The sequence below is a fragment of the Aphanomyces invadans genome, assembly GCF_000520115.1.
Source record: "Aphanomyces invadans strain NJM9701 unplaced genomic scaffold supercont1.17, whole genome shotgun sequence".
Classification (NCBI taxonomy): Eukaryota; Oomycota; class Saprolegniomycetes; order Saprolegniales; family Verrucalvaceae; genus Aphanomyces; species Aphanomyces invadans.
Genome location: NW_008580162.1, coordinates 1,386,474 through 1,402,293, shown reverse-complemented (window position 1 = coordinate 1,402,293; position 15,820 = coordinate 1,386,474). Strand labels below are relative to the sequence as shown.

The window sequence follows — 15,820 nt, the reverse complement described above, 5'->3', positions numbered from 1 at the left end:
AGCCCCTTCAAGAACCTAGCGGGAGAGGTGGTCCATGTCACAGCACATGGACGGCGCTGGCACAACGCAGCGTCAAGACACCAGGGCACCGTCGGCCGCAAGCTAGTCGCTTCCCACCACTGGAGGTCGTACGTCCGCGCGTCATGCGACGGCCAAGAGCGCGGCATTGGCCGACATGAAGGGCGCTCAAGTTGGAAAATCCTGGCTCTTGATTGGGTGTCTCGTCGCGCGAACCCGTGTCGGTTTGAGAGGGAACGCATGGCGGCCCGGGGTGCGAGTTGAATATGGACCAATCCAACGTGCGCATGCTGCCATGAAGGGTTTTGATTGGTGTATATTCAGCAAGGTAACCGTCCGGATACCGTGACGCCCCACGTTTCGCGGCGGGAACGGCACCGGAGTGCCTCCGAAACTCAATGCCATCGACCGCCCCACCACGTGGTCGAGCACTCTCGACAACCCGATCCAGTGCCTCCAGCATGACAAATCTCTCGTGCGAAGAACACTTTGACACGGCCACCATGCAGACCGCCTCCCCCGACGACGTCGACATGGAACTCGTGGACGAATGGTACAGCTCGATGCTGGCCCAAGAGCGGGCCCAGTTTCAATATGCCCCGCAGCCACATTACCTCAAGGTACCAACGTGATGGTGTGGCTGGGTGGATGGCTTTGCCCGATTCCATGCCAGGGGCGACAGACACCTCACATGCAGCTCGTAACAGGTGCGCCTCATCCTGGTCGACTGGACATGCGACGTCGGCGAGGAACTCGAGCTCCCCAAGCTTGTCGTCCACACCGCCATCCACTATCTCGATCGCCTTCTCAACGTAGAGATCCTGTTTCTCCATGTTCGTCGTCTCATCATGCGTGCAGGCCCCGTGTGCGCTGCCGCCTCAGTCCAAGCTCCAGCTCGTGTGCCTCGTGTGTCTTTGGATTGCGACCAAGTTTGCGTCCGTGGACTGCGAAGTCCCCACGATCGAAGAAATTTATGCATACGGCCACCAGCAATACTCTGTCGACGAAATCAAGGCATACGAAATGGCCATGCTCAAAGCGTACGTCGTTGTCGTTCCGTTCCGCCGCGTCATCCTCATGCTCTGTGCAGCCTCCAATGGCAGCTCCACGTGCTCACTCCCATCCACTTCACCGAGTTTTACCTGACCAGCCCGCCCCTCTTCCCGGACGACGACATCAACGGGTACCAGCTCACCGACCCTGCCGCGTACGCCACCGTGTACGCCAAGCACGTCGAGTTCCTGACCGAGATGTGCCTACAAGAGTACGCGTTCAACCAGTGGCTGCCGTCGGTTTTGGCGACCGCAATGCTTTGCGTGGCCCGCCGCATCGTGCACATAACGTACGACTCGCGTGTTTTCCCTCAACCATTGACGTCATCGCTGCCTTAGGCCCGTGTGGCGAGAAGAAATCGAGATGGGCAGCGGCTACGTCGTCGAAGAGATCCAAGACTGCTTTCACGCAATGTGGTCGCACTACCTTCACCATTTTAGCAAGGGCACGCAAGACGAGCCGTCCCCGAGCTCGGTCGCCGCCGTTGCGCATCACCACCACTAGTGGATTTCGTTCGTTAGAGAATTGTTAGAGCCGCTGGCCGGGCCCGCCGCCCGCTGTAACCTGAAAATCATATTTATTCGTCCCTCCAAGGGACAACCAGCCCAACACGATCTGTCCACGGCACCAGCCATGAATCACTAGAGAATACTGGACAGCAACCACACCACGCAGTGGATGCGCTGGCAGCCGTCGGCCGAGTCGCACGCGCGCTGGACACGCATGAACAACCCTATCCAACTGGACAGGCGGACGCAGATCTGTGCCCCGGGCAGCCCAACCCAAGCGAGGCACCGTGGCGCCGACCAGCGTCGCGTTGCCGTACGTGGGCATCGACCGCGCGCTCTCACGCTTGCATTCAGCGACAACAGCATGCATCTCGTGGCGTTGGCTTCCTACGCCACCGCGCGTTCCAGGTTTCACCTCACGTACGCTCTAGTCGACGGACAAGCCACGAATGGCGACGATATCGATGTGCCCCCTGCCACATCAAACGGAGCGACAGCATCTCGCCAAGTTTCGCGGTTAGGCACTAACTCCACGTCAAGTCGCGGTCCGAGTCGCCGATTTCGCCTCCCCGGACGTTCTTGGTCAGGTCCTTAACGTCGTAGTGGCCGACGCCGGGCGTGGTGCTCTTGGGGTTGAGGAAGGCCGACCCGCGTGGGGTTTGTGCTTGTGGTATCACGGCGCCTTTGGTCGAAAACGAGCTGGGAAGTTGCAGCGTGCTCGAGAACGCGTTCGTGTTGAGTGTCGACGTCTTCTTGGTGCGGCCGCTCAGCGTCGCCGCCGATTCCGAGCCGTACTTGCCAAGGCGATTCTTCTTGAATGCCATGCGATCGATCGAGCACGTCGACGTCAACGAACACACGGACGTCGACGACGACAGGTGTTGGTGGCTCTTGGATGCGATGCTGCTTCCTGTTCGAGATTTGGGCGGAAGGAATCCATGGCGGGACGATGTGTACGGCGGTTGGGTTGCGGTCGCTTTGTGGAGAATCGATGACGTGCATGACGACACTCCCGACACGACGGACGATGGCTTGCGCGGCATTTTTGCCCCTGCGTTGTTGTTTTGCCGCTCAAGCATGTCCAGAGTGAGCGGCGGCGCGGCCGTCGTCGAGCTCAATTGCATCCCGCTCATGGCGGCTCGGACCGCCGTCAGTTGCTGCGTGTACTCGCGGATGCGATCGACGATGTCGTTGAGTTCACGCTTTTTCTTGTAAAACGCTTCATTCAGCGACTTCAAGCCTTCTTCCAGACGCGCCTCGTCCTGCAGCGTCGCCGACGGCACTGGGTCCGCCGTCGCCGACGTGATGGACTCGCGTGGCTGGGGTGAGTTCATACTGTTTCGGGGCGAGAACGATTCCGATTGGGGTCGGTATCGCCGGACGCGACTCTCCACAGTTCCATCGTCATGAAAGACTACAGGCACTGGGACGTTGAATGTGTCACCGCTTGAAGTGGGTGGCGGCACAGGCTGGTTCGACTCGGGGGCGGTCGACGACCACTCCTACACGAATATCCATGGTCATTCAAGTTTGGCAGCGGCTTGTTCAATATCACGTTTCGTTACTTTGCATGCAGGCTCGAGATCCGGCATAGCCTTTGGCGATGCAGTGGTGGGAGCGACCTCTGGACCGCTGGGACTGTCAATCGTTGTCGGAGTGGGCGTTGACGGCACTGCCACGTTGTTGTCGCCGGCCTCGATGGACTCGGCCGTCGCACGGAACACAGCCGTGAGCGGAAAAACGGAATTGGCCATCGTCGTGTGAAACTCTCGAAAGTCCATGCCAGTGAGCAACGCCGGCCCGAAGCTCACGACTTGCATGCCAGGTGTCAACCGGCGGTAGCAGTTGAGCTCCTTCTTCTTCGTCGCAACCACGTACGTTCCATCGCCGGCCGGTTTGATCGTGATGCCGAGAGGGTTGTTGTAAAAGACCAGTTGGATCTCGTCGTGAAGCGCGAGAGGCGGCAAAAGCGGCACTTTGGACCCAGCCGCCTTTTCAACATACAAAAGGTCGTACAAGTTGCCATGGACGAGGGCCCGGGTGGCAGGGTCGGCCAGCGCAACAAATTTTCGCGTTTGGCTGTTCCGGATCGCGTTGCACTCGGGGACATCGGCATGTGGATGCAAGTTGGCTGAAATTTTCGCCATAAACTTGATCAGGTCGCCGACGAACCACCCGTCTTGCACGACAATCTTCTGGTACAATCCCGCGACGTTGAAGAATACGCTAAGTTGTTCCTCTGCCGCGCCGCTGCTGCTGCCTGCCTCGGACGAAGTCGGAACGGATGAGCTCATCGGTGGCCGCAGTGTTGGATGAGCATGCAATTTCAACTGCGCACACCACGTAACATCCAGACTCATCCAACCTAGCCGAATAAAAATAGGCAAAATAGTATATGCCAAAAATGCCACTTATCTTATTTTTGTATTGAAACGGCCCGCCTAGCACAATATTATTGCGTCGAAACCAATCCATGTAGACCACGAGTATTTTTTAAACGTGTTCAAAACTACCAAGAACTTGTTCATTTCACATTCATTCTTGAAAGTTCGGCGGCCATGGCGTTCTTTTAATCCCGAATGCATGTTGTTTATGCACTTTAGAAACAACACGAATGCGCCGTGATTTTAACACCTATTTTAAATACGGTTTGCTAAATGTGAAAATAGCTCAAAATTGGTTTTTAAATTAACATACAATCTTCTACGCAAAACCGTCGACTGCGTGCTGGAGATCGTCGATCAAGGCGGTCGCGGTCATGAAGGTGGTGACGTAGGCTGTGCTGCTCGGGTCTCCGACATACGCTTGACTACCGAAGGACGTGACGTTCATCTCGTCTATGGCCTTGTCATGAGGATGCGGCAGCGGTTGATCCGTGTGGGCCCCATCATTCGACGCCCGACTGTCACTCGACCGTTTCAACAGGTTCCGCGCCGACCCGCCTTCGCGTCGGGCTCTTTCCAAACGGACGCGCTGCAGGAATCGCTGAATCACAACGGACGCTGAGTACTCCTTCACGTGTGCTTTATGCCGCTTGGTCAGCGTGTTCTGATGCCGCTTGCCGTGGTTTCGGAACCACATTTCGTCGAATTGGCGGTTAATCCCGAGCTTTTCCATCACTTCGGTAATCTCGGCGTATTTGGCCTTGTCTCCCTAGCACACGCGCGCGACTCCATCAGCAGATGCCGACTTTACCGACTCATGGTACCTCCGCCAGCACCCGCTGGACCAGCGCGCGAGGAACATCTTTAAAGTGCACGAACTTCTTGTCGTAGATGGCAATGTCCAGCTCCCCTACACATCGTAGCCGTGACTCTCGTGTGCCAAGTGTATATCGTGGCATGTGCTCAAACTAGCATCCCGCAGTCTCTCGACGGGGGCGTACCGATCGCAATGACAACCCGCCGACGCGTGAACCCCGGCACGCCCTTGAACCCGAACGGCGGGTACACGGTGTACAAAAAGTCGGTCAGCTCCTCTGCCGTGATGAGCCCCGTGCCAGACGGATCAAACTGCGCCCACCGGTCCGAGAACTCGGCGAGCGTGTTGACATTGACGGGGCAATTGCTCGACGAGTCCCCGATCGCGTCGACCACGATCCCGGAAAACAAGTTGATGCCGACGTACCCCATGATGAGGAAGAAAAAGTACATGAACGGCAGGATGAGCATGCTTCCGCACCCGTCAAGCGGCACGCATCCCGGCACGTCGTTAAAGCCGCACATGGTCGGGTCGTACGATCGGTCTTCGCACGACGGGTTGGTCGCTGGCACTTGATTGTACACTTCCCACGTAAAGTTGTCCCAGTTTTCGCCCGTCGAGAACCCAATCAAGGTCTGGAACGCCGTCCAAAAGCTCTGAAAGTTCTGGTCTTCGTTGATCATGTCCCCGTCGAACGCCGTTTTGGCAAACAACTGGACCGCGACGGCGGCAAAGATGTAGTAGAGCAGCATGAGCAAACTGACGACGTTTCCGACGGCCGGCAGCGACACGATGAGTGTGTCGAACAGGTTCTTCATGATCTTGGCCTTCTTGATCAGACGTAGTGCGCGGCCGACGCGGAAGACGCGGATGACGGTCGCGGCCGACCCGACGTTGATGTTGACCGCTTGAAGCATCATGCTCAGCAGCGTGAACACGACAATGACAAAGTCAAAGCGGTTCCATCCGTCTTCAAAGTACACTGTCGCGTAGCACGTAAGTTTGACCGCTGCTTCCAACGTAAACACGACGGAGAAGACCAAGTTGAGCAGGTTGAACGTTAGCTCGGTCGCCTTGGACTGGCCAAAGCCCTGGACGGCCATGCACCCCGTGTTGGTCAAGATCACGAGCGTGATGAAGTGCTCAAAGTACGCCAACGTGGCAATGCGGTGGCAAATGGCGCGGACGGCGTTGGTCGGGCGCGGAAACGACCGGAGCGGCGACATCGCGAGCACCTTCTTCTGGAGCTTGATCCATCGCACCTGCTCGTCCGTGACCATGGACCCGTAGCTTTCGCGCTGGAAGCTGTCGCACAGCACACCGATAAACAAGTTGGTGATGAAGAACGCGCAAATGATGATGTAGAGCCACCAGTACAGCATCATGGCCGGGTTGTGGTTGGCGATCGGCTGCATGTTTTCGTCGACCGCGTCGATGCACGCAATCGCGACGGCCGTCCACCCTTCCATCGTCGTGAGCTCGTACAGCCCTCCGACGGCGCGCAGAATGTTGTCAAAGCGCTGCGGCGCCAGTGGGTCCCACGATGTGCCATTTTGTTCGGCAAAGCACAGGCACATGTCCCGCGACGTCGGCGGGTAGTCGTCCGCGAACGGACCGCAGGTGCGGGATGTATTCCACACTGGACGCAACGCGTCCCGCTGCGAGTCCGTCATCGCTGCCCATGGCCTTGGGAACGTCATCACGTCCAGTTCCTCCAGAAGCGTCATGTTGCCGATGTTGAAATCGCCCGTGTAATCTGTCGGAAACCACGGAGGATTCACGGGGACGCCCGTGCCGAGGCCGTAGTTGTACGGACTCACGGAGCACGTGTTGAGCGCACCCTTGAACAGAGCCAGCGACATGAGGCCAAACAGAAACAGCATGAAGAACGCAAACAGCAGCGCGCGACCCATGTCCGGGATGCATCGAAACAGTGTGTTGACCACGATCTTCAACGACGGCAGCTTGTTGATCACGCGCAGCGGCCGCAGCGCTCGAAACGCGCGGAGCGACCGGAGACCAGACAGCGCGCCTCCCTTCGCGTTGCCCAGACAGAATGGCAACACTGACACGAACACGATGAAGCCGTCGAGGAGCCGCCACGAGTCCTTTACAAACGCGTCCGGGCCAAACAGCAGACCCCGCGCGATCACGTTGAGTGCCATTTCGATGGAAAACAACACGGCAAAGACCAAGTTGGACGTGTCCAGGACGAGGCCAAGGCCCGTCGTCGAGTCTTGCAGGGGCGAATCGAGCGCTGTCCCCACGCACGACACAAAGATGATGGTGCTCATCACCCATGTGTACTCGCGCCGCCGGAGAGCCAACGTGCACATGCGTCGAATCGGGTTGGATGGCGAAAAGATGTAAAGACTTTTGCCTGGATTCACTTGAACGGTTCCCGTGTTGTCGTCCGCAAGCACGCCGCCGCCGTTGGACGACTCGGCGGGCGGCGCCGACGAGTTGATCATGCGCATCAACTGCTGCATCGCGCGCTTGGTCATGCGTAGGCGTTGCGGAGTCACCGTGCCGCGTCTGTCGGGCTTGGTGTTCGCCTTGTGGACGACGGGCACACTCGCATCGTGTTCGGTTCCGTGGCCGCCCGACGTGTCGAGGCCGTTGGCGGCTGCCGTGGTGCCATCGTTCCCTGTCGAACACTCGATCGCGGCGCCGACAACGTCGTCGATCGCGTCGTCATCATCGTCCTTGTCCACCATGACGCTTTGCACCAAGATCGCAGAAAACATGTTCATCACGATCAACACGCCAAGGATAATGACAAGCGCAAAGTAGAGCGGCGTGATTGTGCCGACCGCAATCCATCCATCGTACATGACGGCAGGAAAGTTATCGTACGTGAGGATTTGAAACACCGTGAAAAACGCCCACTGAATCGAGTCAAAGTTGGACCGGTGGAGCCGCGCCTGTGGGTTCGAGTTGTTGTACGGCATGGCAAAGTTGTTGGGGTCAAACTGGTACTTGGTCGCAAACAGCTAGAGACGGGTGGGACGAGAATCGGCATCGCGATCCGTCGTACCTCCATGCCGACGAGGCTAAAGATCAAGAGAAACAGAACGAGGAACAGGAGAAAGTTGAGGATCTCGCCAAACGACGTCAAGATCGCAGTCAAGAGCTGGTTGAGGGACTTCCACATGCGCGCGAGCTTGAACGCCCGGGCGGCGCGGAACGCGGTAAAGATGCCGCCGCCCCCCGGCGTGCCGTCGATGAATGTCGGAGGGTGTACAATCACTTCGACCACACCCAGCACAAACGTGAGCACGTCGAACCGGTTGAATTTGTCGCTGCACACAACATCGAGTGATGAAAGGCCGAGAGAGAGAGAGGCAGCGACGTACATCCAAAAGTGGCGAAACCCGAGGCCGATCATTTTGACCATCGACTCCACACCAAAGTACACCATAAAGGTAAAGTTGATCATTTCGTAGATCGTTTTCGCCTCAATGTCAATGTCGTGGTGGTCGAGCGCAAGAATGACAATGTTGAGCACGGTCACGACCAAGCCAAAGTTGATGAACGGCTTGGACTTGACGAGTGTGCTCATTCGAGTGCGGACTGCAGAGACGTGCCGCCTCCACGACGACTGGACGGCAATGCTGAGCCGCGACGACGGCGCCCGGGCCGCGGCGACGTGGACAGGTCTCGGCTTGGCGCGCTCGGGCGGCAGGGATGCCAGCAGAACCGACTTTCGCTGCCTACACAACGACGCTGCAGACCGTAGTGTCCACGAAACACGCGTCCACGTACATTTCTTTGAGCTGGAGCTTGGCTTGCTGCTCCTTGGCCTTCTCGAACTCGGAAAACAGGACGGCCATGTTGAGCTGCAAGAGGAAGCACATGCCGACATACATGAGCACGGTAAAGAAGATGCCGCCCACGACGGGGCTCCCCGTCGACTGGGTCGTCTGGGTCAGCACCATCCACCCGGACGCGGTCAGCGTCTGGAGGATGATAATGGCCGACCGCCCGAGGTTGTCGAAGCTCGTGAACCCAAAGTTCAAATTCGAATGGAATAGCGCATCGTCGCCGCTGCTTTGGTTCCACGGCGCGAGCTCCATGTACTTGAAGCGAGGGTTTCCTTCGCTGTCGTAGTTGGAGCCGCACACAAAGCCGGCGACGCATTGGCGACCCACAGCACTGTTTGGATTGCACAGCTTGGGGGTTCTTTCCCCAGGATCCGACGGCCAAAAGCAGTCTTGCGGCTCGGGCCACACCGACATGTTTTGGGAAATCGGCGCACTTCCCATCATGCACGGAAACAGGTCGGGCGCGGCTTGCACCGTCGAAATGTACGACGCATTCGGTGGGTAGTTGAACGTGCCGTTCGGGGGCAATGCGACGGGAAACGGCGTCGCCCGGCACCGATAATGAAATGTCCCGCGGTACATTTCCATGCCCAGGATGGCAAACACCAACGTGCAAAACATGAGCAGCACAAATACGTTGGCGAGTGCTGGCAAACTCGCCAGGAGCGAGTTCGTGAGGACCTTGAGACCTACAGCAAAAAACGGTGGTGGGCGCGCTAGCCATGACCAACAACGACGGGCACCAGGCAGCGAATGCAACGTCCGCAGCGGTCGCATCACGCGCAACACTCGAATGTACCCGACTTTGACCCCTTTGAAGTTGAGCATGGCTAGCACCCTACGTCGATTGCATCAAGCGGTGCAAGCAGAGCCGTCGGCCGTGGATGTGTACCCGGACGCGACGATGACGAGGTCGAGGCGGTTCCAGCCGTCGCTAAAGTAGGCGCGCTCGCCAAAGCAAAACCCCATCGCGACGATTTTGACCGTGGCTTCGGCGAGAAAGATCCAAAAGCTGACGCTGTTGCATTTGTCGATGAACCAGTTGATCCAGATCGTCATGTTGGGCCCTTCGACCCACGCGTCCGTGTAGTCGGTCAGGCCCAGGATCACAGTGTTGAACACGACGCAAAACACAATCGCGCGGTCAAACCACTTCCACGTGACGATCTTGATGCACAGCCGCCGGACGGGATTCTTGACGGTGAGGCATCCCAGCGATATCCTTTGGAACTGAACAGGCATGAAACGTGTGCATGCACCGAGATATTGTCGTCGTGTACCTTTTTATGGCCGTCGCCGTCCGGTTTGTCCGCAATGTCCTTCTCGGCGGCGTTCGACATGGCAACAAATGCACCGTCGCGCCGGTGCTGCCCCCCCTTGGACCTTGCTGACCGGGGGCAGAGCAGTTTTGTCGGAAACTGCTGCCACCGAGAAACGGCAACGTGTACGGGAAACGTCTTGAAGCACAAGGCGGGCATGGAGTACGTCCATGCGCTGCTCGTTTGACCGCGCGCGCTGTGTGCGTCCTCGGCGTGTCATGCGCGGTACATGGTGCTCCAAGAACTCGTGGCATGATGGCATCGAATGCACACCCATTCGTGACGACGGGCACGAAGCAACAGCGGTGCCGTGCGAGCACACATGTATACGGCGGTGGCATGTCGCGCCTTGGCATGAGACGTGTTTGTGGCGACGAACGGGCCGCGCCGACGTCGCCGCGTCGGCCGCCTCGTGGAGGGCTGCTAGGCGCCGACATGCAAGTCGATACGTGCATGTCTGGCGTGTATGGCCGAGGGACATTGTCCGAGACGTTCAGCGTCCTCGTTGGGTATGCGCCGCAGGGATACGCATCCACACGTCGACGTGATACTTGCCGCTGCGCATGTAGACTTCACCGGTCGACCCGCCGCCAACACTTGCGAGGAACCAGCGAGCCCATGTGCACTACTCCCCTGCTTCGTGACCGCACAGTCGTAGCAAATGTCTCGGAGGCTGCAACCCATGTCACTGTGGCGTCTGCTGTTAAATAAGTTCCTATACACATGAACTAGAGCGGTGCACGTTTTGGTTGCCCACCGTGGAGGCAGTCGCGACTGAAAAACGCATCATGACGGTCGGAGCGCACGACCACGGACGGCGTGTTTTACTCGTGCGTGGTGGTGGCATTGTCCTGACCAAGAGTACCTTGCACACTCGGGGACAACTCGTGACGTGTTGGGACTCCCCCGAACAAATTCGGATCGTCGGTCCGTTCGTTGGCCTCGACGGACTCGACATCCATGTCGCGCGCGACAACGGCGCGACCAACATCCAACGACGGGTCGGTCGCGCCATCGCTTTCGAGCGTGTGAATGCGCGCTAGATTCCGTTTTCGCTGGCGTTCCAGTTTGACCTTTTCAAAGAATCGCTGGATCACGAGCGTCGCCGAGTACTCGCGCGCCGTGACTTGTTCGCGGTGGACCAGCGCTTCCTGGTGCTTCTTCCCGTGCGATCGAAACCACATCTCGTCAAATTGTTTGTTGATCCCGAGCTGCTCCATGATCCGTGTGATTTCTGCGTGCTTGGCCCGGTCGCCCTGGACGACACCCGTTCAAAGCCACACGATGGTCGGACTCTCAACCTACCTCGGCGAGCACTCGCTGGACCAACGCCCGCGGCACATCCTTGAAGTGCACGTACATCTTGTCGTATATCGGAATGCCCAAGTCACCTGCAAGCCACGTCCATGTCAGCCATCTCTCGCGCAAGGGTCGGGTGCACGAACCGATCGCGATAGCCACCCGCCGACGCGTGAATCCTGGCACACCCTTGAACCCGAACGGCGGGTACACGGTGTACAAAAAGTCGGTGAGCTCGTCCGCCGTGATGAGCCCCGTGCCAGACGGATCAAACTTGGCCCACCGGTCCGAGAACTCGGCGAGTGTGTTGACATTGACGGGGCACACGCTGGACGCGTCCCCGATCGCGTCGACCACGATCCCCGAAAACAAGTTGATGCCGACGTACCCCATCACGAGGAAGAAAAAGTACATGAACGGCAGAATGAACGCACTGCCGCACCCGTCGAGCGGAAGGCAATTGTACGTGTCGTTGAAGCCGCACATGGTCGGGTCGTACGATCGGTCCTCGCACGTCGGGTTGGTCGCCGGCACTTGATTGTACACTTCCCACGTAAAATTGTCCCAGTTTTCGCCCGTCGAGAACCCAATCAAGGTCTGAAACGCCGTCCAAAAGCTCTGAAAGTTCTGGTTCTCGTTGATCATGCTGCCATTGAACGCCGTTTTGGCAAACAACTGGACGGCGACGGCGGCAAAGATGTAGTAGAGCAAGCTGAGCAAGCTCACGACGTTGATCACGGCCGGCAGCGACACGATGAGCGTGTCAAACAGGTTCTTCATGATCTTGGCCTTCTTGATCAGACGTAGTGCGCGGCCGACGCGAAAGACCCGAATCACAGACGCCGCGGACCCGACATTGATACTTACCGCTTGCAAAATCAAGTTGACGACGGTGAGGAGCACAATGACAAAGTCAAATCGGTTCCATCCGTCGTCAAAGTATACTGTCGCGTAGCACGTGAGTTTCGCGGCCGCTTCAAACACAAAAATGACGGAAAAGATCGTGTTGAGGGTGCTGAGGGCCGTTTCCGTCTCGACGCTCTGGCCAAACACTTGAACGGCCATGCACGTCGTGTTGAGAAGAATCACAAACGTGATAAAGTGTTCAAAGTAGGCGTACGTGCAGATGCGGAACGCGGCCTTCCGCACCGGGTGCGATGGGCACGGGAATACGCGCTGCGGCGACAACGCCAGCACCTTGTTCTGGAGCTTGATCCACTGGATTTGTTCGTCCGTGACAAGGGACCCGTACGTTTCCCGTGCAAAACTGTCGCACAAGACACCGATAAAGAGACCCGTGATGAAAAACGCGCAGATGATGATAAACAGCCACCAGTACACCATGAACGCTGGGTTTGTATTCGCGATCGGCTGCATGTTTTCCCCGACCGCGTCGATGCACGCGAGGGCGACGGACACCCACCCTTCCATCGTCGTCAGCTCAAACAACCCCGAGATCGCGTGAAAGATGTTGTCAAATTGCTGCGGCGCCAGTGGGTCCCACGATGTGCCGTTTTGATCGGCAAAACACAAGCACAGGTCCCGCGACGTCGGCGTGTAGTCGTCCGCGAACGGCCCGCAAATGTTCGTGACGTTCCACACCGGCCGCAATGCGTTCTGCTGCGGCACCGTCATGTTTGCCCAGGCTCGTGGAAATGTCATGACGTCGAGTTCCTTCAGGAGCGTCATGTTTCCGATGTTGAAATCGCCCGTGTAATCTGTCGGAAACCACGGAGGGTTCACGGGGACGCCCGTGCCGAGGCCGTAGTTGTACGGACTCACGGAGCACGTGTACAATGCGCCTTTGAACAGCGCCAGGGACATGAGGCCAAACAGGAACAGCATGAAGAAGAAAAATAGCATGGTGCGACCCACGTCAGGGATGCACCGGAAGAGCGTATTCACGACGACTTTCAGGGACGGGATGTTGTTGATCACGCGCAGCGGTCGCAGTGCTCGAAACGCGCGCAGGGACCGGAGGCCGGTCAGGGCATCTCGATTCAGGTTTCCAAAGCAATACGGGAGAATCGACACGGCTACAATGAACCCGTCGAGAACCCGCCACCAGTCCTTGATGTAGGCGTCCGGACCAAGGATCAGGCCCTTGGCAATTACGCTGATGGCCATCTCGACCGAGAACAGGACGGCAAAGACCAAGTTGGCGGTTTCGAGGAGCTGGCCCAGGGTCGAGCTCGGGTCGAGCAGCGGCGAGTCGAGCGCAGTGTCGACACACGAGAAGAAGATGATGACGCTCATCACCCACGTGTACTCGGGGCGTGTCAAAATGGCGGTACACAGCCGCCGCAGCGGATTCGATTCGGCAAACACAAACAGACTGTGGCCAAAGTATACGGGGCGTGTCTCGGCGGTCGCGGGCGGGAATTGCAACCGCGCCAACTGCTGCATGACGCGCTGGACGATTCGCCTCGTCATCGCGCTCGCCATCGTCGTGTCGTCAGTGTGCTTGCGGGAGGCGTCGGCCACAATCGAGTCATTGTTGTCGTCGTCATCGTCGGTGTTGTTGCCTTTCATGACGGCTTGGACCAAGATCGCAGAAAACATGTTCATCACGACAAACACGCCGAGGATAATGACAAGCGAAATGTACAGCGGCGCCCATGCACCCACGGAAATCCATCCGTCGTACATGACGGCGGGAAAGTTATCGTACGATAGAATCTGAAACACCGTGAATGCTGCCCACACGATCGAGTCAAAGTTGGATCGGTGGAGCCGCGTCTGCGGGTTCGTGTTGTTGAATGGCATGTAGTAGTTGTTCGAGTCGAATTGGTACCGCGTCGCAAAGAGCTACGAGACAAAGAATCGGATGGTCAGCACGTGTTGGACGAGATGTGGAGCCACGTACTTCCATGCCGAGGAGGCTGAAAATCAGCAGAAACAATAGCAGAAACAGCAAAAAGTTGAGGATCTCGCTCAACGAGAGATAAATCGCGGTGAGAAGCTGGTTTAGCGACTTCCACATCCGAGCGAGTTTGAACGCGCGTGCAGCGCGAAACGCCGTGAAGATGCCGCTTCCGCCCGGCGTTCCATCGATAAAGGCCGGCGGGCTGATGGCTGCTTCCACCACCCCCAAGCAGAACGTGAGCAAGTCGAACCGGTTGAATTTATCCCTAGGGCTGCAGTCAGACTTGTCCAGAGAGGGGTGGCTTCACGCACATCCAGAATCGCCGAAACCCGAGGCCGATGACCTTCACGACCGACTCCACGCCAAAGTACAGCATGAAAAGAAAGTTGGCCGTCTCGTACTTGTTTTTGGTCCCAGAATCGATGCCATGGTAGTCCATTGACAGCACCAAAATGTTTGAGATGGTCACGAGGAGTCCCAAATTGACAAACTCGGGGGACACGACCACTTTCAACATGGCTGCTCGTAGGTGCAAGAACTGGCGCCCCAACGCAGATTGCACAATGACGTCGCCCCGGCGGAACGCGACCGTGCTCACCCGCGCGACCAATTCGGCGGGCTTGCCGTGCAGCAGGCGCTGACTGGCTGACTTTGTCTTGGGGACCTTTGCCAGCATCAAGCTTTGCCGCCCACTACACAACAACAACATTGATCAATACAATAGTGAATGGGACGTGGGAGCAATGAGCATTCTATTGCACGTACATGGCCTCGCGCAATTTCTTGGCCTGTTGCTCCTTTGCCTTCTCAAACTCGGTGAACAACACGGCCATGTTGAGTTGCAGCAGAAAACACATCCCAATGTACATGAGCGAGGTGAAGTAGATGCCAGCCACCACAGGGCTCCCCGTGCTTTGCGTCTACGCAACAACGAGAATCATGATGCCAGCCCAACCTTTCGTCGCCAACGCACCGTTTGCGTCAACACCATCCACCCGGACGCCGTGATCGTCTGGAGGAGAATGAGCCACGTCCGGCCGAGGTTGTCGAAACTCGGGAGGCCGTAGTTCAGGTTGGAATTAAATAGGGCGTCGTCGTTGATGTTGCCGTCCCACGGCGGTTGGAGGAGGTAGTTGAAGCGGGGATTGCCCCTCGCGTCGAAGTTGGAGCCGCACACAGCGCCCCCTTGGCATTGCCGACCGACTTCGGCCTCTTGGTTGCACACCATTGGGATGACCTCTGACGTGTCGACGGGCCAAAAGCAGTCTGTGGGTACGTCCCACACGTCAATCAGCTGAGAGATCTGCGTGCCGTTCGGGAACCGACACATGAACTGGTTCGGATCGTTCTGCACCATCGAAATGTACGACGCATTCGGCGGGTAGTTGAACGTGCCGTTGGGCGGCAGCACGACGGGGAACGGCGTCACCCGACACCGAAAATGATTCGACCCGCGATAGATCTCCATGCCGAGGATGCCAAACACGAGCATGCAAAACATGAGCAACACAAACACGTTGGCCAGGGCCGGTAAACTGGCCAGCAACGAGTTGGTCAGGACTTTCAGACCTAGTGCCGACGTTGAGTGAAGACGACAAGTTGGCGAGCTCACCTGGTAGCGAGTGGAGCGTTCGCAGCGGCCGCATCACGCGCAGCACTCGGATGAAGCCGACTTTGATACCTTTGATGTTCATGATGGACAGCAGCCTGCACACCAGGTTCAGCAGATCC

At 57.7% G+C, this 15,820-nt stretch overlaps 4 protein-coding genes across 5 annotated transcripts; 1 reads left to right on the top strand and 3 right to left on the bottom strand.

The window, feature by feature from the left end:
- The first annotated feature begins 406 nt into the window (after positions 1-406).
- On the top strand, positions 407-1,680 carry H310_08558 (hypothetical protein). Its single transcript, XM_008874361.1, has 5 exons — positions 407-638; positions 726-830; positions 877-1,058; positions 1,109-1,360; positions 1,410-1,680. Exons 1-5 carry the CDS (start codon positions 417-419, stop codon positions 1,573-1,575), a joined length of 927 nt encoding a protein of 308 aa, XP_008872583.1. The 5' UTR covers positions 407-416; the 3' UTR covers positions 1,576-1,680.
- A 314-nt stretch (positions 1,681-1,994) lies between these two features.
- Positions 1,995-3,918, bottom strand: H310_08557 (hypothetical protein). Its single transcript, XM_008874360.1, has 2 exons — positions 3,146-3,918; positions 1,995-3,082 (listed from the first exon to the last, which is right to left on the bottom strand). Exons 1-2 carry the CDS (start codon positions 3,872-3,874, stop codon positions 2,105-2,107), a joined length of 1,707 nt encoding a protein of 568 aa, XP_008872582.1. The 5' UTR covers positions 3,875-3,918; the 3' UTR covers positions 1,995-2,104.
- Positions 3,919-4,283: 365 nt separating this feature from the next.
- H310_08556 lies at positions 4,284-9,945 on the bottom strand (the record flags this gene model as incomplete). Of its 2 annotated transcripts, XM_008874358.1 has the most annotated exons (9): positions 4,284-4,733; positions 4,789-4,874; positions 4,966-7,774; positions 7,819-8,083; positions 8,138-8,494; positions 8,547-9,294; positions 9,349-9,443; positions 9,498-9,835; positions 9,886-9,945. In XM_008874358.1, 9 exons carry the CDS (start codon positions 9,943-9,945, stop codon positions 4,284-4,286), a joined length of 5,208 nt encoding a protein of 1,735 aa, XP_008872580.1. The 2 variants fall into 2 exon arrangements, with proteins under 2 accessions (XP_008872580.1, XP_008872581.1); XM_008874359.1 differs by having other exon boundaries at positions 8,547-9,443.
- Positions 9,946-10,564: 619 nt separating this feature from the next.
- Positions 10,565-15,783, bottom strand: H310_08555 (hypothetical protein; the record flags this gene model as incomplete). Its single annotated transcript, XM_008874357.1, has 9 exons — positions 10,565-11,180; positions 11,230-11,315; positions 11,370-12,897; positions 12,973-14,031; positions 14,090-14,354; positions 14,401-14,781; positions 14,855-15,009; positions 15,063-15,658; positions 15,702-15,783. The coding sequence occupies 9 exons, from the start codon at positions 15,781-15,783 to the stop codon at positions 10,749-10,751; spliced, it is 4,584 nt and encodes a 1,527-aa protein (XP_008872579.1). The 3' UTR covers positions 10,565-10,748.
- Positions 15,784-15,820: the final 37 nt, after the last annotated feature.

Bases quoted from the DNA above. Each gene is read 5' to 3' on its own strand.
- H310_08558 (XM_008874361.1), top strand. From the start codon at position 417: ATGCCATCGACCGCCCCACCACGTGGTCGAGCACTCTCGACAACCCGA. The intron at 639-725 runs GTACCAACGTGA...AGCTCGTAACAG, and splicing joins CGCAGCCACATTACCTCAAG to GTGCGCCTCATCCTGGTCGA. The intron at 1,361-1,409 runs GTACGACTCGCG...TCGCTGCCTTAG, and splicing joins CGCCGCATCGTGCACATAAC to GCCCGTGTGGCGAGAAGAAA.
- H310_08557 (XM_008874360.1), bottom strand. From the start codon at position 3,874: ATGAGCTCATCCGTTCCGACTTCGTCCGAGGCAGGCAGCAGCAGCGGC. The intron at 3,083-3,145 runs GTAACGAAACGT...ATATTCGTGTAG, and splicing joins ATCTCGAGCCTGCATGCAAA to GAGTGGTCGTCGACCGCCCC.